The sequence below is a fragment of the Electrona antarctica genome (assembly GCF_951216825.1).
Source record: "Electrona antarctica genome assembly, chromosome: 5".
Taxonomy (NCBI): domain Eukaryota; kingdom Metazoa; phylum Chordata; class Actinopteri; order Myctophiformes; family Myctophidae; genus Electrona; species Electrona antarctica.
In genome coordinates this window covers 18865991-18892128 of record NC_136810.1, presented here as the reverse complement: position 1 = coordinate 18892128, position 26138 = coordinate 18865991, and the positions used below count along the sequence as shown (strand labels likewise).

Sequence of the window (26138 nt, the reverse complement as noted above, 5' to 3'; positions counted from 1 at the left end):
TTTTCACCTCCATCCTGATTCATGCTATATGTCAAAAGATCCACAGGACCACTGAGGAACTACTATAACTGTAACTGAAAGAATGAATCAATTTATCAAACATTAGCAGAAGAAAATGCAAATAAAGAGATTAAATATAAACATGTATTTAATGAATGGCCTTCATGTACATGACAATGTCTGTTAAAGAGTTTGATGACAAGATAAGATGGCAAGTTCAATATTTTGTATTGTTAGGTCTTACATACAGTGACATGAATACATGAGTCAAAATATTTTGGTTCCTCGAACATCCTTTTTTTTTGCAGCAATAATAACAGTAACAAAGACATAAAGTAAGTAAGCATAGTGTTGAGCAGAGTTGAGTTTGTGAAGCTACAGAACATCTTTGGTAGCCATCCTGCAGATTAGCGCATCCAACAGAGTCCCACACTTCTCCTCCTGTGGGCTGACTTTGTACAGCTGAAACCAACACAGGAAACAAGACATTTTATTCACTCGCAACTTAGTGTCTCTATTTTGGGCATTTCATTATAGCCGGAAATGTCAAACATTTTCAAACGAAATAGCCCAAAATAATACAAAGATCGTAAAAATGTGGCGCAAATCTTTGAATATATATTCTTTCATAGCGAACGTTTTTAACTCAAATCTTTGCTTCTGGGGGTCCCTGGAACAACATATTTTCAGATGGGGGTCGGCGGCAAATTACATATATTTTTGGGAGTCCTTGACATGAAACTGTTTGAGAACAACTGACATAGAAACATAGGGTTTTTCAGAAAACTGTAGAATCAATTTTTAAGAATCCATTATTAACGCAGTCAATGTGTTAAGACTTCACCTTTTTGACCTTGGCAGCGTCTGTCAGCATTGACATGTGTTCCAGGGGAAGCTGCTGTCCGTCCACTCTGCTGGTGATGTCCGATACGAGATGGAACTCATCTTTGGAGTGAACCACAGTCACGTGCACAGAGTCATCACTGTCACTGATCCCAAACCTATTGAAGGCTTCTGAGATCTGGGGGAAGACAGACATAATAATAATGCCCGTCTGTCACAATTATGTTTTGCATAATTGAGTCGTTTAAATATAGTATTCCCCCCTCCCCCCCCCCCCCCCTGGGCTTCAAAGCATTCAGTTCTGTGATCTCAGTCTTTAGGGGGTGCTGATTTCCCTTCATTCCTCCAGCAGTCCAACAGCAGTGTTGCCATGTGTGCTTATTATTATCATTATTGTCTCCACCAGGCCGAAGGCATGGGGAGAGAGTATGTTTTGCACTCCGTCCGTGTGTGTGTGTGTGTGTGTCTTTCCTTCCTTCCTTCCGTCCGTCCGTCCGTCCGTTATCAGCTAATCTCCGCCACCGTTGGCCCGATCCATGCCAAACTGTGCACACACACTCCATGGATGCCAACGATGAACCTCTGCCCCAAATATTCCTCAACGGTCTGTTATAGCGCCACCATGACGCCGATTTAGGCAAAACACATTTCTGTAGATTACCCGTACACATTGTATCCATACATCACACAATTCGGTATACACTATCTACATAGTCATGTGATCAACATGGATCTGCACCATTTCCCATCTTCCATCCTGATTGGCTAATATTGGCTCTCTAGCAATAGAGATGCTATGAGTGATCAGGCTCTGCATTTTCTCAACAAAATGAAGACAATTGTTGCAAAAAACAAACAAATAAACATGTTTATATTACTCCTAAACATTTTGCCAAAGACAGTCCTATCCTCCTGGTGGAGACCTGTGCCCAGAAGGGCACTTTTTCTAGTTTGGGCTTGTTTCTACAAGACAGTCTTTTCTGTGAATATTTGACATTTTTGTTTACGAAGCCAACAAGCAAAACAGAAATCTTGTATATAGTAAATATTTACATGTTCAACGCCAAAAACTGACGTGTCATACAATTCATCGTGACAGCCCTACATACAAGTACATCACACTCTCCAATAACACAGATAGATTTCAAACAGCAATATGAAAACGTTAATATAGAGATACTGAACAGATACATATTATTTTCCCTTTCATTGTATCTTTGATCAGCGTAAAGTAATTTAATTCACCAAAATCCTCTCCTCTGTGTTGATTCCTCTCTAAACTTGTGTTATTCACAAATATGAATACATAAAACACAGAGGGACATTATTGAATTGAATAGTGTAATTAAAAAAAAAGTCCATTATCAATTCTTGACATGAAAACATATCATATCACTGACCTATAATACTGCCAAGAATACAGAATTTCACAATATTTTGATTTAGTAAATAGTCAACAAAATGAACACTGCCAGACTGCATTAATTGCTGTCCATGTGTTTTTACTCACCTTTAAGTAGTCACAGAATATTCATCTTCACTACGATTGCATACCAGATGGTTGGGAATGTTCATTGTGTTTTTGTGAAAAAAGATATCTGTCCGCAAAACCGTCCAATCGTCCATGTAATCCATAATTAGCACCCAATAATCACGGACGCCACCCAGCGCACATGTCAAGGTGAAACGGTAGCCGACGAGACCGTAAAGATTATATGAAACCCTAAATACCTTTACAGGGATTTGCAAGGTTGATCATAAGAGCGGTAAGAAAACACTGAAAACACAGTTTAGACGTTGGCACTTGGCACTAGTGTGAGCCTTTCAAAGAACGGACGTGACACCTCACTGGCAGGGATTAGGGAATGAGTTTTAAGAGTACAGTGTGTGTGTGTGTGTGTGTGCGTGTGTGTGTTTACATTTACTCACATTATTAGTGGGAGAGAGGTTGAAGATAATCTCTGAATATAAACCTCTGGTCTTCATCTTGCCAGTTTTCTGTAAGTGCACAGCCTTGTTCGCAGCTACCAGCACTTGGAGAGGATTCACCAGCTGTAAAAAAGGATGATTATTATTAATTATAATGATTTGGAATGGAATCCAATGTGTGTGTAAATCATGCGTTCACTGTCTCACCTATATTCTTTAAAGAACTCATTCTCTTATCAGACAGTCTGCCTGTCTCTCAATTTAATTCAAATGAGCTTTAATGGCATGAGAAAACGGTTACGTGTAACATTCCAAACAAAAAATAATAATACAATGTATGTTTTATAGAATGTTATGAACCTACTGTATACAAAAAAATAAATAGCAATTTCTGTCAAAACAAGTTACACATCCATATAGGAAACTATATATTGGTATTTAATACGTTTGAATCAGTTGAGCGCATTATTATTTCAATATATTGTATACACTTGGTACAAAACCTTCGCAACAAATGGCAGCAATTTATTCAAATGTAATTGTAAAAAAAGATAGTTGGCCCGATATCTCTCTCACACACACACACACACACACACACACACGTACCATAGTGGGGGTGATCAGGGCACAGTTGAGTTTACCGTCCACAGCGCTCTGCCTCAGTTCAGCAGCGTTTTTCACATCTTTGAACAGCATCTGCGTGACGCTGTGCTCCGGATAGAGCTCCAGCTCCTGGGTTACATGCATGATGATGACTGCACAAAATGTCACGGAATATGATTACGAACAATGTTTATTAGGGTAATGCAATATGAAAGATAACTGGACCATTTCAACAACTGTTTTAAGCACGTACTGCATGGTAAGTTGTGCCAAAAGAAACACCTTTTCTCAGTGACTAACCAATGTGAATTAAGTTAAAAAAGAACCTGAACTAGTGTCTTGTTTAATAATGGTATTGAAATTGAATTTGTATTTTCCTGCCCGTGGAAATGTAAAAAGAAAAGGTGATCTTACCGCTCTCTCCTCTACCAGTCCTCTCTCTGCAGCGTGCAAATGGGGGACCAATAACAGAGTGACACAGTCGACAAGCTGGGTAACTTGGTTCCACGCGCATTCGTTTACATTATGAAGAAATGAAAACTGCCCAGATTCAAATAAGGCGATGTATATATAATGCACTACATTGTGTCATTTAAAATGTAATGTAACGCAAGTTACACAACATTTAATACACGGCTTAACCCGTTTTCATGGACGGACCCGGTGACATGTGGTATTTTTAACCTCGCATCACCACCAGGCTTTCAACCTCGGAGGAATTAGGGTATTTTATTTTACCTTAAATATGCTGCTCTTGGACTTTTTGAGTGGTGTAAACCACTCCTACAACTGGCTTTTGTGTGCAGAAAAAAATGAGCATGGTTGCTATGTTCAAAATAATTTCTGACGTAATTAAATCACACCCGGGTGAACTGGATGACCGTAGCAACCGTGGTCATTTTCTCTGCGCAAAAAAAGCCAGTTGTGAAATCACATCCGGGTGTGATTTCATTACGTCAGATCAGAGCTGATCAGGCTACATAATACCTTACCTTATTTCATTACGTCAGACATTACGTCAGACCACAGCTGATCATGCTATATAAAACCTTACACCACTCAGTTCACACGGGTGTGATTTTTATTATTATTATTTACGTGAATTGTTTTTTGAGTGGTGTAAACCACTCCTACAACTGGCTTTTGTGTGCAGAAAAAAATGACCATGGTTGCTATGTTCAAAATAATTTCTGACGTAATTAAATCACACCCGGGTGAACTGGATGACCGTAGCAACCGTGGTCATTTTCTCTGCACAAAAAAAGCCAGTTGTGAAATCACATCCGGGTGTGATTTCATTACGTCAGATCAGAGCTGATCAGGCTATATAATACCTTACCTTATATAATACCTCACATCGGACAAAAACTCCAGCTGAATCGACTTCATGGTCACAAATCATCACATCAGAAGACGACCCTACCAGAATCAGACCTAAAGGCCATTCAGTCTTTGAGACCCTTGAAACCATGCTATATAAAACCTTACACCACTCAGTTCACACGGGTGTGATTTTTATTGGCTGAGGCCAGGATATTACCCATAATAACATTACTAGTAGAAATTGTATTTCAAGATATCTTCAACTTAATGTAAAAGTTCTATCCTCTGTCCTGTGACTTAATTGTAACCGGAATTGTTACAATTTAGGCATTTAGCATAACTATGAATTTATAGCAGACGCTCTTAATCCAGAGCAATTTAGTAAGAAAGGTATACTAAAGGTAATACATATCAAATGCATAGAAATAGGATCATAGGCAATAACCTGACTAAACAGTTGAGTAGAATATCAATAAATGTATCTGTACATTGAAACTATACATGCCAGGTTAACACATGAACCTGGAATCTGTCTAATAACAAGCTATATGTTTTATGCACATAATATAACAAAGGCTAAAGGCAAACTGCTCTATGTAGCAGCAACCTGTTCTCCAAAGTCACCTAGGGGACTGGAAGAAGAGATAACATCCTACATGGACAAAGATCTTTCATGACCCGTTTACAAAAAATACTGTGATGGAAAAAGTCCACCACTAAACAATATTTTGGAACAAACAAATAATTACAAAGAAGAAAAACAACAACAAAAGTGTTGTAACCTCCCGTTTTTTTCTTCTTTCTAATTATTTGTTCGGCCCCAAAAAATGTTTTTGTTGTCATGCTGTCATGATTTGTCACAACTCGAGTTGGCTTTGTACGACGCTTTAAAGGTCTTTAAATAAATTAATTTTGAAATGTCTATGGGAAAAATGCATTAAGAATTATTTCCTGGGCCTGGCGTCGTCATGGAGTCTTGTTGGATTTAATCACATCTGATTGAATAATAGCTGTATTAAAAGCAACTTAGATAGATAGATGGTTATAATGCTTTCATGTGTGTCTCTCTGCTCTGGCATCCCCCCACCACCCATAACATGTTTTGTGTTAAATAAAAAATCACACCCGTGTGAAGTGAAGTGAGGGGCACTCTTATCATCATACATCATCATGCATCCTCTCATACTGGCCAATCAGAATGCCTGTTGTTGGTTAGCTGATTTGCCCGTTTACATATGACGTAATTTTTCCCTTCAATGTCAGTGGCGTTTAATGTTTTGATGTTTAATTTACGTCATATTTAGCGGACATTTGACCTAATTTCTCCGTTCATTGTCAATGGCAAATCTTGAGACGTGTGGGGACAAGATTTAGCAGACATTTGACCTGAATTCCCGTAAGCACTTTTCGAGGATGTTTATCAGACACTGGATGGAGATGGGGTTGAGGTCTGTCCTTTTTAAGTTTCACACCCTGCATGTCGATGTCCAGTATGCAGATCAGGTTTTTGGCTTGGATGTCTTGCACAGCAGCTTTGCTGGTCCCGTACATATTTCCTGAAAACTCAACATGCTCAAGGAACTCCCCGTTGTCGATTCCAGCCTGCATAATCTCTCTTGAAACGTAATGGTAATCTTTGCCATTCTCTTCACCAGGTCGAGGGTTTCGAGTTGTATGTGACCAGCCATTTGTCTCTGGTGTTCAAAGATCTCTCTATCTGTATGAACAATACAGAAGTATTGTTTGGCTGGAAGGCATTTAGAAAATATATAGACTGACCAATTAAGAGCTGTGGTTATGATGTCACACAATTAAACACCAGCCGTGTTTCCAGATTTTGTGAGAGAAATAAGAAACCGGCTTATGAAAACAAGCCTAAAAGAAGCAACTAGGCCACATGGAGAACTTTAAACCAAATTGCTTAGGATATTTGAAAATTAGACGATCTAAAAGCTCAGAACGCGTCACATTGCGAGCTTGTACATCTTCTACTTTCAAAAAGATCTTGAAAAGAAAATGTGAAATATAGGCCTATATATTTTTTAGATTAGATAGATAAGGGCCTGCAGAGAATTTACAAGCAATTTTACAGAAAAACAAGCCCAAAGTCGCTTAGACATTGGCAGCACTGACTGAACACCACACATCAGCCAGAAGCTGCATATTCAGGGGCCAACGTCCTAGGAGCCACGTCCATAAAAACCTGGCCCTGAGTGAGAGTCTTTAGTTGTCAAGATCTTCATATCCATCAGGAAGGGCATTTACATGTGGGTTGTGGAACAGAGTTTTTTTGCCATCTCCCCATGGAAAAGGCTTGTTGCGGATACAGAGGTGGGCGTAAGGTATGAACTCTGGCTGCTCGTGGTGGCTATGATGCTCCTGCCATCTCAGGTACATGTTCAACTGGCAAACTGCAACGAAGGGCAGTGCGACCAGAAAGGATAGCATCTTCCATGTCTTTGCTGCTGGGTCCTCGCCATGGGAAGCCGCAGCAGAGAGTTGACGCTGCGTCCTGGTCACCGAAGACCGCAGCAGGGCTTGAGAGATCCTTCCGAACGTGGCCATTTACGTTGCGATCAAGAGAGTAGAAGACTTCTCTCTTTTCTATATTTCTTTCCTTCTTCACTTTCACACACAAACAAAAATGGCTCTGTTTAAGTTTGTATGTGTGAGAGTTGATATACATAATACCTTCACTTTATATAGACAGACCAGAGCTTTGGTCTCTGATGACACACACACACACACACACAGTTGTCATGTATGATTAACAACACCGATTTGCACAGGTATCCATGCAGTTCCATAGACTCTGTATGCAGCCAAAAGCAGCTTATATATTGCAGCGTGCTGTGGCATGAAGTGTGTAGAAGCGCTGGGCCCCCACACTGTGTTGTATTAGTTAGGGTCCAAAACATCTATTCCGTGTTGTAATGATTGATTTTACCTTTATAAGAGATCCGCAAATCCATGATGGCCCCTGGTACCATCTTGAACATTTTATTTCTAAAAACAGAGCACCTAGAATCGTGTATGAATCTAACATGGATCTAACATGCAGATTCCGTTTCTATAACGTCAGTCTGATGTTATGACATCATTTTGACACAGCAATCCAAGGTGGCCTGTTGGCCGCCACCCAGTAGAGTGAAAACATGATTTTGAAAAGGAAGGTATTAGATGTGGGTTTTGGTTCGGCGTTTGTCATCTACAGCATTGGTTATCAAAGTGGGGTCCGGAGACCCTCAGGGGCCCTCGAAGAGGTGAAATATATACTGTACATTTGGGGGTCCAAGTTCAATCAAATGTTTGTGATAATAAATCTGTTAGATAATAACATAATCAAACAATAACATTATGCATTCATACAAATTCCTAACTGGCTTGTGCATTATTTTCAGAAATAAAAAGGCTATTTTTGGACCTAACCTTTCATTAAGAAGTCCATAGACATCAAATTGTCAAAACATCTCAGCTAAGCAATGGTTTGACAGTACTAAGGTTAGTAGTACCATGGTTACTGATTTCATAGAACGTAGCACCTGCTGACAAAATAAATGCTGCATTTATATAGCGCATTTATCCAAGGCGATTTACAATGATGGTGCATTACATTCACCTATGGCAGTAAACCATGCAAAGGACCAACCTTCAAAGTGTCTTGCTCAAGGACACTTCGACACCAACTCTGGGGGAGCCTGGGATCGCACTGGTAAGTGGTAACCTTCTGGTTCCCAAGCGCCGAAGCGGTCACTCTCCTGCCGCCCCAACAAGGAATATTGCATTTATTATATCGCTAACATCATATTGATGATGCCAGTCATCTCAGTTTGGGCATGATTTCCTTCAGGCTGATCTGAGCCCCATTGACTTCCAGTCTAAAATGGAAGTTAAATATTTCAGAATTGTTTAGACGTGAAAAAACTAATCTCTGTGAAAGGTACTAAATGAGCCTGCTGGCAGACTGATTGGTTCGGTGGTTTAAGAGAGCTCAAACACATGCACTTATAGACTAAAGCCAGTGCCGAACGTTGGCGCATACACATAACAAGACGGCATCCCATTTGGATCTCTGATATCCACAAACATTGGTGGAGTTACTACTACTGTGCAGAATATCACACAGCCCAATGATTTTTGACATTAGCCATATAAACGGACAGACAGACACACAGTGGCAAAAACAATCTCCCCACCTTGCATGGAGGTGCTTCATTGGCATTAGCCCTGGACTCAAGAGAAACATGCAGGTAAAAAAATAACTAGGATAATAACTATCTGTCTAAAACAAAAAACAACCAATTTAAAGTAGCTAGATTTTGTAGACTACTTCTATATAGTTTTAGAATAGATGTTACAGGTACCATCACTCTGATGGATCACTCAAACCCGGATATGAGTTTTGAAAGGACTATCTGCAAAGAGTTCAGGGCACGAACTGTCGACTTTCTTGGCTTTGGTAATTTCCTCACAAAGGGCATCTTTTAACTGCCCATAGGCACCCTCCAAGTTATCATTGACAATGATGACATCAAATAAACCTGGTTCTTTACTGATCTCCAAGTCCTTCTGAGCTGCGTGTAAACGCTGCTGGAGACTCTCCTCTGACTCCGTTCTTCTGTCCCTTAACCGCGTTTCCAGGACGCTTATGGACGGAGGCTGGATGGACACATAGATGGGGTTGAGGTCTGTCCCTTTGATGTTTTTCACACCCTGCATGTCGATGTCCAGTATGCAGATGCGGTTCTTGGCTTGGATGTCTTGCACAGCAGCTTTACTGGTCCCGTACATATTTCCCGAAAACTCTGCGTGCTCAAGGAACTCCCCATTGTCGATTGCAGACTTCATGGTGTCCCTTGTGACAAAATGGTAATCTTTGCCATTCTCTTCACCAGGGCGAGGACTTCTTGTTGTGTGGGACACGCTGAATCCAAAAACATCTTTGTATTCCTTCATGAGCTTATTAAGGAGCATGCTTTTCCCGGCCCCTGACGGGCCACTAATGACTACAGGTCTGGGAGCAGCCATGCATCCGATAGAAGTGTTCATCTGTCACTCTATAACTGTGTGGTTCACTAGAGAAATCTTCAACATCTTATACAGTATGTTGAACATGAAACATCAGGCCAGAGCCTGACATCACACTCAACATAAACCGTTGCCTTAACAATGCCGACGTAAGTCATTCCAATCTTTATTGGAATGACCTTTGATGATAACGCAGGTTGCGATAGCAGAAAGAGCACGGTTTATTCATGAATTAATTCATTTATCCTACCTTAAATGTGTGAAATCTTTGTCCATGTGTCTGTCCATACATGGTGTCTGTAGTTCACATACCTCGAGAACCGTCTGACCGACCGACTTCAAAATAAAATTGGAGGGAGTCATGCCCGGCATCAAGTCGCAGCGAGTGGCAGCGGTGGCCGAACGGATAGCGGCGCGGTCTAGATACCGGAAGGTTCCCAGTTCGAACCAGCCGTCCGACACGTTAAAATTACCACCGCTGAAATGCCCTTGAACAAGGCATCAACCACTACGATGAAATGTGTTCTATGAGCAGGGCCTGGCTGGAAACAAGTTCTTGAGCTTAGCCCAGATACCCTGGGTAAATATAGATTTCATTTCATTTCATTTCATTTCATTTCATTTCATTTCATTTCATCAATTGTCCAGAGCGACAGATCCGACCGATACCGATGGTATGCCTGTATACAGGCATATTAGGGAGATCTGTTTGTCTAGAACCACCGACCCAACTGTCATGCTCATCTATGGGACCTATCGACTTCAAACTCTGCCTTGCCTGGGTGCATATTGGACCAGAGGGCATGTGATACAAAGTGGGAAGTCGGTCGGATCAACAGATTTCTAATAATAATATTGATAAAATAGCGATTCCCCATATTTGGAGTGCGCTGATGTCACCATGTTATATATTTGTACTGCAGGCCTGGACTAGCCTGGCGGACTAGCCTGCCGGCGATAGTGTGATTTGAGTCTGGCTTATGCCAGACTCAAATCACACTATTGCCAACGGCTGATTCGGTCTGGCTATTAGCCAGGCTAGGCCTGGACTCCATAGGCTACTTGGCATGCCTGACACGGGACTCATATTATGGGCATAAAAATGGACGTAGACCTTTTTTTTTGGTTAGTTCAAAGTTCCAATCTACATTGACACGTTGTGAGGCATGTGAGCTTGTAGACTGGCCATTTTAACTATTCAAAAATGTTTTGCAAAATAGTAAAAAAGGCAAAGAAGTTTAGGGATAAGCCCCTTGTCTACTAGTGTGCTGCACATCACGCACACATCACTATAGTACAGAACTGTTATGAACATGGAGCTGTACTGTGCCTATATTTCCTGTGTGTGTTTTTTACATTTTGCTGTCACTTGACTCTCTTTTCTTGCTTCCCTTTACCCCCCTGTTCCTTTTTCCTCTGTATTCACAATACATTACCAAAGCAAACTATAAAGCTTAAGTCTTGGTAGGCAGGGTTTTATATCTCAAAGTACAGTTTGAAAAGTATGACTTCACTGGTACACTCTATGGCAAATATCTATGGCAAAAACATATTCACAACACTGAAAATAAGGATTGATTGATGTATTTATTAACAGTTTGCAGAATAGGAGCAGAATTTCAAGCACAACTCAATACAAAAACGGTTAACTGTGGACGGCACCATAAAGCATTACACTTGTTTACAATAGGGTCCACCATTTTCAATTCATCAGAACATTTAGAGACGTACAAATATACACTTCTATATAAACAAAAACAGGAAATCATCATAAAAGGGGATCAAAGGGGAACAAACATATAAGGGAAAACGGGGGGCCAGTTTCGAATTGCAGCCGTCCGTAGGTGGCCTTTGAGAGCGATTTTGAAGGAGTCAAGGGATTGACATGTCCTAATGACTGTTGGTATATAGGGCGTTCCACATTTTGATGGCATAGGAGTGAAATTAATTTAGTCCCTTGTTTGTGCCGAATCTGGATTGCACATGGTTTGTTAAACTCCCTCTGGTGTTGTGGGTGTGGACTTCGCTGACATTAAGGAAGTATTTAGACAGGTACATGGGTATCTTGGTGGTGTAGCGAATCTTGTGGACCAGACCCATTGCAAGATGCTGTACTCTGTCGTCAACCCTAAGCCATTCCAGCCTGTCAAAATGGGCAGGGGTTAGGTGGGTTCGGGGAGTGAGGCCTGACCAGTTTCTTTGCATAGTCGAATAAACCACCAGCTAGCCATTCACAGCTTGACCATCCCAACTGTACCTACCTATGCAGCAGTCATCAAGATCATAGTGTTTTTAATTAAGGAAGTCGTAGTGTATGGGAGGCTTTATATGTCAAATATTTAATGAATAGAAAATATACAAACAGCAACTGCTGAGGAAATGTCACATTGATATAAAATTAAATTATTCTGTAATGTGATGGAAATTTCATTTTCGTCAAGTTTAGCTAATCAGACATTATTTTCTAAATGCATTTAAGTCGAGAACTCACCATCCTTTTACGGCATATACTGGTAATCATGTGTGGGGAAAAAATGTAAGATACATATTGTATGCATTACTTTTTTATGGGCAGAGAACTATAATTAAAAGCGTTCGTATGAGTGCTATGAATGATCTTAAAGATGGAGTGCCATGATTTCTTCCACCCTAAAACATGATCATTGTTATATAAGGTTGAAGATTTTTTTCAAAAAAGTGTACAGTATTTGTTAAAATGTCATTTTTATGTGTGCACACCCACCAGTTCATTAAGTATGCCTGGTGGGTGGTGAATGGGTGGTGATCCACCTGAACTGAAGCCACACCCACAGCTGTTGTTGTATGATAAAGGGGGAGGGGTTAGGGGAGGGGCTGATAGTGTGATATCACTATATTACTGTTTTTTCATTGGCACGTTTGACTGTCAAGGTTTCAGCCTCTAGGAAGAAACCCTAAATACAAAGGGAATACATCATTGCACATACAAACCACACCAAGGGGTCTAATGAAGTACTGTCACCTCTTAAACACATTGGAAAAATTGGAAAAATTACAAACATCACGGCACTCCATCTTTAAACATCATGTCAGTGATGAGAAGGTATAAGACTAACCGGATACAATCAAAGTTACTTTATGACTTTGTTTTCTAACCCAGTGATTCTCTTTATGATCATACTGGAACTCACCACTGTCACATGCTTTAAAATTTAAAGCATGTGACAGTGGTGAGTTCCAGTATGATCATAAAGAGAATTTAAATGGATTGTGAACACTGTGATAAATGCAACACCATATTTGTCTAATGTCTATGTTATAATGTTACCGTCCCTGGTCTCTCCTATAAAAAACTGAGACCATTTGAGTTCCTGGCTTCTCTACACAAACCCATAGAACACAAATCTAGAATGAAACCAGACAGGAAACATGACTTCAATCAATACTAGAGACTTCAGGACAGAGACTACAACCACTTATCATGGTGACATACACATGCAGTTGCATATTACAGCCAGCCACCACCAGGTGGCAGCAAAATACCACACTATTACAAGACACAAAACAAGACTGTAAACTGACATAATTATATCATATGATTATTTTGTATTTGCTTTAATAAAGTTAAAAACTAAAATACAATTTCAGGTCGGGATACCAATATCATCCATTCAGGCTTGTACAGGATAATTAAGTGAAAATGGAAGGGATGCAATAGGGTTATTTTCACAGAGAATTTACATTAAATGTTTGTACCATCAATATGTAATGTGCACTTAGTACCAATATGAATAGAAATAATATCAAAATCTTAACTTGTCTCAAGATACTTTCTAAAGGTGGCAATTTATGGACACATGCCAATGGGAAAATAATAGATCAGTCATCTTTTGTGAATCTGAAGATTCCCGTTTATTAAGTCTTGACAGAGCATTCATTTTTAAGTAACATTACATTTAGATAAGTTCAGTAATCAAATCACTATACATGTAATCATCCTCTTCAATCTTCATCCTCGTCCTGTGTCTGATTTGGGGTCGATCTCCGGAGCCAGGGGGAGGGAACATTATCTGTAAATCTATATTTGGACAAAAACACAATCCAAAGAGTTTTGTTTCAATATTGTTGTTATTAAACAGAAAAATCACACACACACACACACACACACACACACACACACACACACACACACACACACACACACACACACACACACACACACACACACACACACACACACACACACACACACACACACACACACACACACACACACACACACACACACACACACACACACACACACACACACACACACACACACACACACACACACACACACACACACACACACACACACACACACACACACACACACACACACACACACACACACACACACACACACACACACACACACACACACACACACACACACACACACACACACACACACACACTTTAAGAAACACATACCTGCAGCTTAGGCCACTCTGTATGTCTCCTGGGCCTCTCACTGACCCTTCCTCTGGGCCACTCCATGGGTGTCTGTCGGGGCCACTCCCTGGGGGTCTCTCGGGGCCACTCCATGGGTGTCTGTCGGGGCCACTCCCTGGGGGTCTCTCGGGGCCACTCCATGGGTGTCTGTCGGGGCCACTCCCTGGGGGTCTCTCGGGGCCACTCCCTGGGCCTGCTCTTGGGCCTCTTTCAGAGCCAAGGCTTGGGCAGCATAGTGATAGACGCTAAAAAGATTCTGGTCCAGGAGCTGACAACACAATCAAGTTGAATGAGTTATAAAGGCTCAACAGAGACCAGCAAATATGTGACCTTATCAGTACAAAGTGTGCATTTGATAAGTTGTTATTCAAGAGCTAATCTCTCAAGAACAGATTCCAGCGTTTTTTCCTTTTTTTGGCCTAATTTGGTCTAATGGCTAATGTGGAGCGACTCACACTATCCTGTTCTTTGCTCGTCTGACGAGTTCGCTCATCACTGGGTCGAACTCGGCAAGCCACTCTGCCAGACCAAGAAAGTTCCCGTTATTTGGTTCATGGAGCCTGGAGGGTGTGGTGTATGCCAAGTATAATTCAGGCATCATATTCTTGGACGTTGAGCGTGAGTCATTCTCACTTTCTGAAACAACTGCAAGTAAGACTTCACTGGAAAATGGGGAACAGCAGACAATAAAGACTGAATCTGAGGACACCGAGTAGGCTGAATTTTTCTAATCTGTCAGTCCGACCACGTTTCAATGATAACATGGCTAAGGTCTCTGTTTGTATGTAGGCAGTTGTTACAAATATGTATATCATGTATATTTGATGTACTAGTAGTTGTTAGTCATATGTGACTATTTGACATTCCTCCTGTTTACTGCTAGAATTGCATTTGCTTTATCTCTTTGGTACTTCGTTTGTTTTATTTTGTTTCCTTTGCTTGATGTTTTGTGTAAAGCATATTGAATTATACCTTGTTGGAATGTGCTGTAAAAATATGTGCCTTGCCTAGAGCTTAAGAGTTGTTCACCCCCCAAAAAAATGACTTATTTTCTATCATGCAGCCTTGAATTCATGGAGATGTTTTAGTTTTTGGCGCATTCCTAAGCCGATAATTTGGTGACCGGCCAAGACTCACTGAGTCCCCAATGACCATCAAATTATTGCTCAGGGATGCGACAAAATCTAAAAATCTCCATGAATTCACTTTTATGAATCTCCAAACCATGTGATCATGGTCGTGAGTTAAATAAATGATGATGATGATGATGTTTTAGTTTGGCTGTATGGGCTCACACTGACTATAGTGTTACAAATCGTGTGAAAAGGCTTTTGTTACAATACATCCATCACTATGGGTTCTACTTATACCCCATGATTTTCATTACCTGTTGCTGTTGTATTTGTTGTTTAACTAATTGCAGTATCATCCGCCAATACAGAATGTCACTCGAGTCAGTAGCAGCCTCAGCAGCCGACTTCATGACTTCCATTCCAAAATCCATAGTGGGGCGTCCATGCATCAGAGGCTCTGCCGAGGGAGGGAGACCCGGGGGAGGCATCAGACCCGGGGGAGCTGCGTTTTCATAAAGAGAATAATGGGAGAAGAGGATTACCAAAGGGGAAAAAAAACTGCATGGCTTCATTTTTTGTTCAATTCCACAGCAAAGTATGACTGTCAGTCCACAATAAGTTGGCCCTAGTAATAGTTTTAATATTTTCTTATTTTCTCCTTTTACTGTGTTTTTGTATGCTGTCCATGTCTTGTAATGTCATTTTTGTTTAGTGTTCATTGTTCAATGTCCGGGGACAGTGTAATTTTGTGCAGTGTGGGTGATGGATACAGTAAGTTAAATAATAACTACGGTGAGCAAGAAGGGGAGAAGCACCGTTTTCAGATTTGATGGACATATTTGTAGGATCTAGCAGCTTATGCCAGTTAAAGTAGTTAGATCTGTGTCTGATGAGCCAATACACCAACGGACATGCGGAAACAACGGTCGGACATGCGCTGCTCCCATTAGGTTAGGGTTATGCTCAAGGACACTTCGACACCAACTCTGGGGGAGTCCGGGATCGAACTGGGAACCTCGCGGTTTCCCATCCGGCCACTCTACCAGCCACTGCCACATTCCTAAGCCAATCATTTTGATGACCGGCTCGTCAGTCAATAGGAGACTCTTAGACTCCGCCAGTCATCAAATTATCTGCTTACTGTATGAATGAAACTTCATGGGGTATGTAATGGAGAGAAAATAGTTGGGTGAACTACTCCTTTAAGCCTAGAGAGACAGGGCCCTGCATGTTGACCCAGGGTCGGATACAAATCCGGGTCTGTGCACCAATTGCTCCCGATTTGCAGATTGGTGTCTTGCATGGTTTCACCCGCCATAGGTGTATGAATGTGTGTGAATGGGTGAATTCAGATGAAAGCACTATATAAATGCACCATTTACCATTTACCAAAAACATTTTTTTTTTGGGTGAATGACTCCTTAAACCCTTAAATCCTTAAACCCCATCAACAGATTATTAAAACCCACCACAGTTGGCCTCGTCACTGCCGTCCACACAGTCGTTCTCTCCATCACAGAGGAGCTTGTCTGAGAGACAGCGTCTGTTGTTGTCACACTGGTGAGTACAGTCCTCTGGGCGCTTCACACAGCTCATCTCATCAGAGCGGTCCTGACACTGGAACTGGCCATCGCACACCTGCTTCTGGTCAATGCACTTCTTCCCATGGGAACACTGGAACTGGCCTTTTGGATGGAGAAATGTATGTGTGTAGTTTAAAAAACAAAAAGATGGCATTTTCCTAAATAGCAAAAACAAAGAAAATGCCCATAAAGTACATACTACAGTGCTTCCGGTTTCACTGTGTGTGTGTGTTCAGAAGTTGCTAAACATGCAAGGAGCAGAAAAAAAACTTCCGGCTCATATTCTATGTTTATAACAAAAAGAAAAAGGTCAAAGGGCCAACCGAACACAGGCCTATGAGGTTGACATTAGGAAGGGAACGCGTGTCATTTCCTCTTTGTAAAATAAATTGCATGCATCTGCAGCTGGGGTGCTTCCTCCTGGATAACGACATTTGACTGACATTTCGGAACACTTCAACTTTGTCACATTGGAATCCCTCACATCTCATTCTCAAAAACCACAGAATGAGACATTTTGTACGTTGAATATTATGCACCGTAGTTTTGACCAAACATTTGAGGCAATATTCAAAAATGCGTTATTGGCAGTTTGTTTTCCCTTTTTTATGTAGAATAGAGACAGGAAACTGGGGCAGAGAAGGGCGAGACATGAAGTCAGATTTGTGCTGCTCTCATCATTAATCTCATTGAGCATGTTAATTGGGTTAGTGGTGCTTGGCCAAGTTGGCTGCACAACCTTGAACCAGGTACCCCAAATTCCATGTTTTAATAACCCTGGATAACCAGGACAGATTGTCAATCACACAGTTTAACAAATGTAATACAAAGTATCCCTTCTGTGATTATACATGTAAACTTTGGTGGTATAGGTGTACTAGTATTCCAAGCAGCAAGCAGTTGAACCAGCCATAAAACATAGGACATACTAAATCATCCAGCAGTGGATTGAACCATGCACTAGATCAGTGTTTTGCAATCAATGGGCAGGGACCCATTTTGGGGTCACAGATCCATTTGTATGAGTCACCTGAGAGTGGTTTTTCTATATTTCCTACATACAATTAATATACATTTCAAAATATTAACACAAGGAAACATTTTCTTGTATTGGCACCAATGAAAGTAGTCACAGCTCTTTGCAACATGCAACTACTCGCAACCATTATCCCCAATGGCAGTTGGCAGTTGCAAGGCGTTGCATTGGTGCACCACATGGACAGCCTTAAAACAGGTGTTGAAAACTAGCACTCATGCTAATACACTGTATGCAATGCAATGCACAGTGATGTCAATGCCAAAAAACTGTTTTGTTGCAAGGAGTTGCAACTAGTTGCATTGGTGCGGTTTGGCATTTTAAGGGCCCTTTTTGGGTCCCAGGACAGAGACACCCATGCAAGTTTATCATTTGGGTCTCGAACTGTCAAGTTTGGGGACCACTGTACACATCATTGAGACACAAACAGTACCTGCAGTACATGTCTCTGCACAATCCACCTCATCCGATCCATCCCTGCAGTCACTTTCTCCGTCACACACATGGTTGTAGAGGACACATTCTGAGCCATCATTGCACAGCATAAACCCCAGGCCGCACTTCACTGGAGGCCGTCCAGCTGAAACAAATTCCTCTGGGCGCTTCACACAGCTCATCTCATCAGAGCGGTCCTGACACTGGAACTGGCCATCGCACACCTGCTTCTGGTCAATGCACTTCTTCCCATGGGAACACTGGAACTGGCCTTTTGGATGGAGAAATGTATGTGTGTAGTTTAAAAAACAAAAAGATGGCATTTTCCTAAATAGCAAAAACAAAGAAAATGCCCATAAAGTACATACTACAGTGCTTCCGGTTTCACTGTGTGTGTGTGTTCAGAAGTTGCTAAACATGCAAGGAGCAGAAAAAAATCTGTTCATTAATATGCTCTGTCCCGTCTAAATAAACAAATAAAGTAAAGTAAAGTAAAGTAAAGATACATTTGGTGAAATGGATAATTTGTGGGCTTTTTATTTTATTTTTTACTGTGCAGAAGCAGAGCTAGAAATGTAATGGTATTATATATATATTCAAATAAAGATTCATGGGAACCTGGCATTCCCTGGTGAAAATCTTTAAAAATCTTTTAAGATTTTTCTTTCAAATTAAAACATTAAGAAAAATAATTGAATTGTGAGATCGGCTATCTTTCAGCAGCCAAAGTATAGACAGGTAGGGCTTATAGGTGGTTAAGAGTTCAAAATCAAATAGAATTGCCATTAAATCTATTGAATGTCTTTATTTATTTGACAGGGACAAAGCTCATTAATCAACATCAACAGTTTTCACCTCAATGTAAATGGGCCAGAGTTAGCCAAAGATACATTTCATCTGTAGTCCCTGGGCAGGCTCAGGGACTACAGATAAAAGAAAGACAGAGTGTATAGTGTGCCAGCACACAACACCATGCGTTGATGCCATGTGTGCATATGTGCACACATCATCTGGTCAACTTTGACCAAATGAAGAGCCGTAGCTCAAAACGTTGGAGCAGATGAGTGTGCTTATTTATCAACCATCACCAGAAATGACCAGTCCCTGTACACCATCACCATTTACCAGTTTCACATGATGTCAAGCACCCTTCCTCATCTGAACCATCTTTGCAGTCTGCTTCTCCGTCACACACATGGCTGTAATGGACACACTCCGTCAGGTCCGTGCAGAGTTTGGAGCCCAGTTTACAATTGATGGAACTCGACGGCGTATTGGGCCGACTGGAACTGGAGGTGAAAGGGGAAGGTCCTGCGGTGATGGCTTCATCGTTCTTCTTTTCTTCTTTAATCCCGATCCAAGAGCCATGGATAAGTGAGAGGGACTATTGTTATTCATATGAAGGATTTGATGACAGTGTAATTTTGTGCAGTGTGGGTGATGGATACAGTAAGTTAAATAATAACTACGGTGAGCAAGAAGGGGAGAAGCACCGTTTTCAGATTTGATGGACATATTTGTAGGATCTAGCAGCTTATGCCAGTTAAAGTAGTTAGATCTGTGTCTGATGAGCCAATACACCAACGGACAGACATGCGGAAACAACAGTCGGACATGCGCTGCTCCCATTAGGTTAGGGTTATGCTCAAGGACACTTCGACACCAACTCTGGGGGAGTCCGGGATCGAACTGGGAACCTCGCGGTTTCCCATCCGGCCACTCTACCAGCCACTGCCACATTCCTAAGCCAATCATTTTGATGACCGGCTCGTCAGTCAATAGGAGACTCTTAGACTCCGCCAGTCATCAAATTATCTGCTTACTGTATGAATGAAACTTCATGGGGTATGTAATGGAGAGAAAATAGTTGGGTGAACTACTCCTTTAAGCCTAGAGAGACAGGGCCCTGCATGTTGACCCAGGGTCGGATACAAATCCGGGTCTGTGCACCAATTGCTCCCGATTTGCAGATTGGTGTCTTGCATGGTTTCACCCGCCATAGGTATGAATGTGTGTGAATGGGTGAATTCAGATGAAAGCACTATATAAATGCACCATTTACCATTTACCAAAAACAAAATTTTTTTTTGGGTGAATGACTCCTTAAACCCTTAAACCCCATCAACAGATTATTAAAACCCACCACAGTTGGCCTCGTCACTGCCGTCCACACAGTCGTTCGCTCCATCACAGAGGAGCTTGTCTGAGAGACAGCGTCTGTTGTTGTCACACTGGTGAGTACAGTCCTCTGGGCGCTTCACACAGCTCATCTCATCAGAGCGGTCCTGACACTGGAACTGGCCATCGCACACCTGCTTCTGGTCAATGCACTTCTTCCCATGGGAACACTGGAACTGGCCTTTTGGATGGAGAAATGTATGTGTGTAGTTTAAAAAACAAAAAGATGGCATTTTCCTAAATAGCAAAAACAAAGAAAATGCCCATAAAGTACATACTACAGTGCTTCCGGTTTCACTGTGTGTGTGTGTTCAGAAGTTGCTAAACATGCAAGGAGCAGAAAAAAAACTTCCGGCTCATATTCTATGTTTATAACAAAAAGAAAAAGGTCAAAGGGCCAACCGAACACAGGCCTATGAGGTTGACATTAGGAAGGGAACGTGTGTCATTTCCTCTTTGTAAAATAAATTGCATGCATCTGCAGCTGGGGTGCTTCCTCCTGGATAACGACATTTGACTGACATTTCGGAACACTTCAACTTTGTCACATTGGAATCCCTCACATCTCATTCTCAAAAAGCACAGAATGAGACATTTTGTACGTTGAATATTATGCACCGTAGTTTTGACCAAGGCAATATTCAAAAATGCGTTATTGGCAGTTTGTTTTCCCTTTTTTATGTAGAATAGAGACAGGAAACTGGGGCAGAGAAGGGCGAGACATGAAGTCAGATTTGTGCTGCTCTCATCATTAATCTCATTGAGCATGTTAATTGGGTTAGTGGTGCTTGGCCAAGTTGGCTGCACAACCTTGAACCAGGTACCCCAAATTCCATGTTTTAATAACCCTGGATAACCAGGACAGATTGTCAATCACACAGTTTAACAAATTTAATACAAAGTATCCCTTCTGTGATTATACATGTAAACTTTGGTGGTATAGGTGTACTAGTATTCCAAGCAGCAAGCAGTTGAACCAGCCATAAAACATAGGACATACTAAATCATCCAGCAGTGGATTGAACCATGCACTAGATCAGTGTTTTGCAATCAATGGGCAGGGACCCATTTTGGGGTCACAGATCCATTTGTATGAGTCACCTGAGAGTGGTTTTTCTATATTTCCTACATACAATTAATATACATTTCAAAATATTAACACAAGGAAACATTTTCTTGTATTGGCACCAATGAAAGTAGTCACAGCTCTTTGCAACATGCAACTACTCGCAACCATTATCCCCAATGGCAGTTGGCAGTTGCAAGGCGTTGCATTGGTGCACCACATGGACAGCCTTAAAACAGGTGTTGAAAACTAGCACTCATGCTAATACACTGTATGCAATGCAATGCACAGTGATGTCAATGCCAAAAAACTGTTTTGTTGCAAGGAGTTGCAACTAGTTGCATTGGTGCGGTTTGGCATTTTAAGGGCCCTTTTTGGGTCCCAGGACAGAGACACCCATGCAAGTTTATCATTTGGGTCTCGAACTGTCAAGTTTGGGGACCACTGTACACATCATTGAGACACAAACAGTACCTGCAGTACATGTCTCTGCACAATCCACCTCATCCGATCCATCCCTGCAGTCACTTTCTCCGTCACACACATGGTTGTAGAGGACACATTCTGAGCCATCATTGCACAGCATAAACCCCAGGCCGCACTTCACTGGAGGCCGTCCAGCTGAAACAAATTCCTCTGGGCGCTTCACACAGCTCATCTCATCAGAGCGGTCCTGACACTGAAACTGGCCATCGCACACCTGCTTCTGGTCAATGCACTTCTTCCCATGGGAACACTGGAACTGGCCTTTTGGATGGAGAAATGTATGTGTGTAGTTTAAAAAACAAAAAGATGGCATTTTCCTAAATAGCAAAAACAAAGAAAATGCCCATAAAGTACATACTACAGTGCTTCCGGTTTCACTGTGTGTGTGTGTTCAGAAGTTGCTAAACATGCAAGGAGCAGAAAACAAATCTGTTCATTAATATGCTCTGTCCCGTCTAAATAAACAAATAAAGTAAAGTAAAGTAAAGTAAAGATACATTTGGTGAAATGGATCATTTGTGGGCTTTTTATTTTATTTTTTACTGTGCAGAAGCAGAGCTAGAAATGTAATGGTATTATATATATATTCAAATAAAGATTCATGGGAACCTGGCATTCCCTGGTGAAAATCTTTAAAAATCTTTTAAGATTTTTCTTTCAAATTAAAACATTAAGAAAAATAATTGAATTGTGAGATCGGCTATCTTTCAGCAGCCAAAGTATAGACAGGTAGGGCTTATAGGTGGTTAAGAGTTCAAAATCAAATAGAATTGCCATTAAATCTATTGAATGTCTTTATTTATTTGACAGGGACAAAGCTCATTAATCAACATCAACAGTTTTCACCTCAATGTAAATGGGCCAGAGTTAGCCAAAGATACATTTCATCTGTAGTCCCTGGGCAGGCTCAGGGACTACAGATAAAAGAAAGACAGAGTGTATAGTGTGCCAGCACACAACACCATGCGTTGATGCCATGTGTGCATATGTGCACACATCATCTGGTCAACTTTGACCAAATGAAGAGCCGTAGCTCAAAACGTTGGAGCAGATGAGTGTGCAGGTTTATTTATCAACCATCACCAGAAATGACCAGTCCCTGTACACCATCACCATTTACCAGTTTCACATGATGTCAAGCACCCTTCCTCATCTGAACCATCTTTGCAGTCTGCTTCTCCGTCACACACATGGCTGTAATGGACACACTCCGTCAGGTCCGTGCAGAGTTTGGAGCCCAGTTTACAATTGATGGAACTCGACGGCGTATTGGGCCGACTGGAACTGGAGGTGAAAGGGGAAGGTCCTGCGGTAATGGCTTCATCGTTCTTCTTTTCTTCTTTAATCCCGATCCAAGAGCCATGGATAAGTGAGAGGGACTATTGTTATTCATATGAAGGATTTGATGACAGTGTAATTTTGTGCAGTGTGGGTGATGGATACAGTAAGTTAAATAATAACTACGGTGAGCAAGAAGGGGAGAAGCACCGTTTTCAGATTTGATGGACATATTTGTAGGATCTAGCAGCTTATGCCAGTTAAAGTAGTTAGATCTGTGTCTGATGAGCCAATACACCAACGGACAGACATGCGGAAACAACGGTCGGACATGCGCTGCTCCCATTAGGTTAGGGTTATGCTCAAGGACACTTCGACACCAACTCTGGGGGAGTCCGGGATCGAACTGGGAACCTCGCGGTTTCCCATCCGGCCACTCTACCAGCCACTGCCACATTCCTAAGCCAATCATTTTGATGACCGGCTCGTCAGTCAATAGGAGACTCTTAGACTCCGCCAGTCATCAAATTATCTGCTTACTGTATGAATGAAACTTCATGGGGTATGTAATGGAGAGAAAATAGTTGGGTGAACTACTCCTTTAAGCCTAGAGAGACAGGGCCCTGCATGTTGACCCAGGGTCGGATACAAATCCGGGTCTGTGCACCAATTGCTCCCGATTTGCAGATTGGTGTCTTGCATGGTTTCACCCGCCATAGGTGTATGAATGTGTGTGAATGGGTGAATTCAGATGAAAGCACTATATAAATGCACCATTTACCATTTACCAAAAACAAAATTTTTTTTTGGGTGAATGACTCCTTAAACCCTTAAATCCTTAAACCCCATCAACAGATTATTAAAACCCACCACAGTTGGCCTCGTCACTGCCGTCCACACAGTCGTTCTCTCCATCACAGAGGAGCTTGTCTGAGAGACAGCGTCTGTTGTCACACTGGTGAGTACAGTCCTCTGGGCGCTTCACACAGCTCATCTCATCAGAGCGGTCCTGACACTGGAACTGGCCATCGCACACCTGCTTCTGGTCAATGCACTTCTTCCCATGGGAACACTGGAACTGGCCTTTTGGATGGAGAAATGTATGTGTGTAGTTTAAAAAACAAAAAGATGGCATTTTCCTAAATAGCAAAAACAAAGAAAATGCCCATAAAGTACATACTACAGTGCTTCCGGTTTCACTGTGTGTGCACCACATGGACAGCCTTAAAACAGGTGTTGAAAACTAGCACTCATGCTAATACACTGTATGCAATGCAATGCACAGTGATGTCAATGCCAAAAAACTGTTTTGTTGCAAGGAGTTGCAACTAGTTGCATTGGTGCGGTTTGGCATTTTAAGGGCCCTTTTTGGGTCCCAGGACAGAGACACCCATGCAAGTTTATCATTTGGGTCTCGAACTGTCAAGTTTGGGGACCACTGTACACATCATTGAGACACAAACAGTACCTGCAGTACATGTCTCTGCACAATCCACCTCATCCGATCCATCCCTGCAGTCACTTTCTCCGTCACACACATGGTTGTAGAGGACACATTCTGAGCCATCATTGCACAGCATAAACTCCAGGCCGCACTTCACTGGAGGCCGTCCAGCTGAAGCAAATTCATGTACAAGCACATATTAGGTATTGGACAATATGATAGTTACATGTCACAATTATTGTGCAAAAGTCACTTTTGTTAACCACTTGAACCCCCAGCATCCCTACTCCAGGGGGAATGTTTGCTATTTTGTGTAGCATAAAATAGCATAAAATGCACTATTTTATTGAATTTGCTGCTTTAAAAAAGCTAATTCATCCCAATGTATGATGGAGGACAATTCACGATACATTTAAATCGCCACAATATTAGTGTGAGCAGCTTTTAAAAAAAAAATCACAATAAACTATATGATTATTATCCCATCTCTAGCATTTAAATGTCATTTTTTAATTAATTTTAATGGTGCAATGTTCCAACTGATGAGGTACTTTATCTCCAGGTGGAACTTACTCTTAGAACAGAACAATGACTACAATGCTGATTACAATGGGTGGAAGTACCTGGCTCACCTTGCAAGGGCCCTAGTTGGAAAGCCACAACACAAAGAAGCAGCCATACAACCATGGCTGCAGATGAATAAAAAAATCGACCAGATGCTGACCTGAAGTATTTATACTGGCACCAGGTGAGACCAATACCCTAATTGGATTCATGATTTGGGTGGAGGGCAATTAACGCCTGACAGGTATTCATCAGTCTGTGTCGTTATGACCATAATATGGTTAAGGGACGAATATGTAGGTTCTGAAAGAGAGAATTGAAAATTGAGAGAGTAAAGGACAAAACAAGGATTAGATTTAAGCATTAGTCTATCATCACTTGACTGCAGCATCCCAGGTTTTAATTGTATTCTTGTCACCAATAGAATAAAGAGAATTTAAATGGATTGTGAACACTGTGATAAATGCAACACCATATTTGTCTAATGTCTATGTTATAATGTTACCGTCCCTGGTCTCTCCTATAAAAAACTGAGACCATTTGAGTTCCTGGCTTCTCTACACAAACCCATAGAACACAAATCTAGAATGAAACCAGACAGGAAAAATGACTTCAATCAATACTAGAGACTTCAGGACAGAGACTACAACCACTTATCATGGTGACATACACATGCAGTTGCATATTACAGCCAGCCACCACCAGGTGGAAGCAAAATACCACACTATTACAAGACACAAAACAAGACTGTAAACTGACATAATTATATCATATGATTATTTTGTATTTGCTT

General features: G+C 41.4%; 3 protein-coding genes across 5 annotated transcripts; all 3 read right to left on the bottom strand.

Moving 5' to 3' along the window:
* Window positions 1-130: 130 nt before the first annotated feature.
* LOC306923598 (EKC/KEOPS complex subunit TPRKB-like) lies at window positions 131-4072 on the bottom strand. The gene is made up of 5 exons (XM_079501783.1): window positions 3790-4072; window positions 3379-3527; window positions 2773-2895; window positions 845-1021; window positions 131-462 (listed from the first exon to the last, which is right to left on the bottom strand). The coding sequence occupies exons 1-5, from the start codon at window positions 3887-3889 to the stop codon at window positions 376-378; spliced, it is 636 nt and encodes a 211-aa protein (XP_079357909.1). The 5' UTR covers window positions 3890-4072; the 3' UTR covers window positions 131-375.
* A 5009-nt stretch (window positions 4073-9081) lies between these two features.
* LOC306923177 (guanylate kinase-like) lies at window positions 9082-9726 on the bottom strand (the record flags this gene model as incomplete). The annotated part of the gene is made up of 1 exon (XM_079501205.1): window positions 9082-9726. The coding sequence occupies one exon, from the start codon at window positions 9724-9726 to the stop codon at window positions 9082-9084; it is 645 nt and encodes a 214-aa protein (XP_079357331.1).
* A 3865-nt stretch (window positions 9727-13591) lies between these two features.
* On the bottom strand, window positions 13592-25540 carry LOC306923697 (uncharacterized protein). Of its 3 annotated transcripts, none has more exons than XM_079501947.1 (12): window positions 25414-25540; window positions 24806-24952; window positions 24208-24420; window positions 23180-23398; window positions 22048-22320; window positions 20473-20688; window positions 19455-19673; window positions 18328-18600; window positions 16745-16960; window positions 15590-15777; window positions 14182-14470; window positions 13592-13783 (listed from the first exon to the last, which is right to left on the bottom strand). In XM_079501947.1, the coding sequence occupies exons 1-11, from the start codon at window positions 25466-25468 to the stop codon at window positions 14219-14221; spliced, it is 2271 nt and encodes a 756-aa protein (XP_079358073.1). In that variant the 5' UTR covers window positions 25469-25540; the 3' UTR covers window positions 13592-13783; window positions 14182-14218. The 3 variants fall into 3 exon arrangements, with proteins under 3 accessions (XP_079358073.1, XP_079358071.1, XP_079358072.1); XM_079501945.1 differs by having other exon boundaries at window positions 25405-25483; XM_079501946.1 differs by having other exon boundaries at window positions 23180-23395; window positions 25405-25483.
* Window positions 25541-26138: the final 598 nt, after the last annotated feature.

What these genes read in the sequence shown, in the direction of transcription:
- LOC306923598 (XM_079501783.1), bottom strand. Translation starts at nt 3,889, where the DNA reads ATGCGCGTGGAACCAAGTTACCCAGCTTGTCGACTGTGTCACTCTGTT. An exon ending in CCCTGATCACCCCCACTATG is followed by an intron (nt 2,896 to 3,378) that starts GTACGTGTGTGT and finishes CCTTTTTTACAG; the next exon opens with CTGGTGAATCCTCTCCAAGT. An exon ending in ACCTCTCTCCCACTAATAAT is followed by an intron (nt 1,022 to 2,772) that starts GTGAGTAAATGT and finishes GTCTTCCCCCAG; the next exon opens with ATCTCAGAAGCCTTCAATAG.
- LOC306923697 (XM_079501945.1), bottom strand. Translation starts at nt 25,468, where the DNA reads ATGGTTGTATGGCTGCTTCTTTGTGTTGTGGCTTTCCAACTAGGGCCC. An exon ending in CAGTGACGAGGCCAACTGTG is followed by an intron (nt 23,399 to 24,207) that starts GTGGGTTTTAAT and finishes TCGGGATTAAAG; the next exon opens with AAGAAAAGAAGAACGATGAA. An exon ending in CTTGACATCATGTGAAACTG is followed by an intron (nt 18,601 to 19,454) that starts GTAAATGGTGAT and finishes TCCATCCAAAAG; the next exon opens with GCCAGTTCCAGTGTTCCCAT.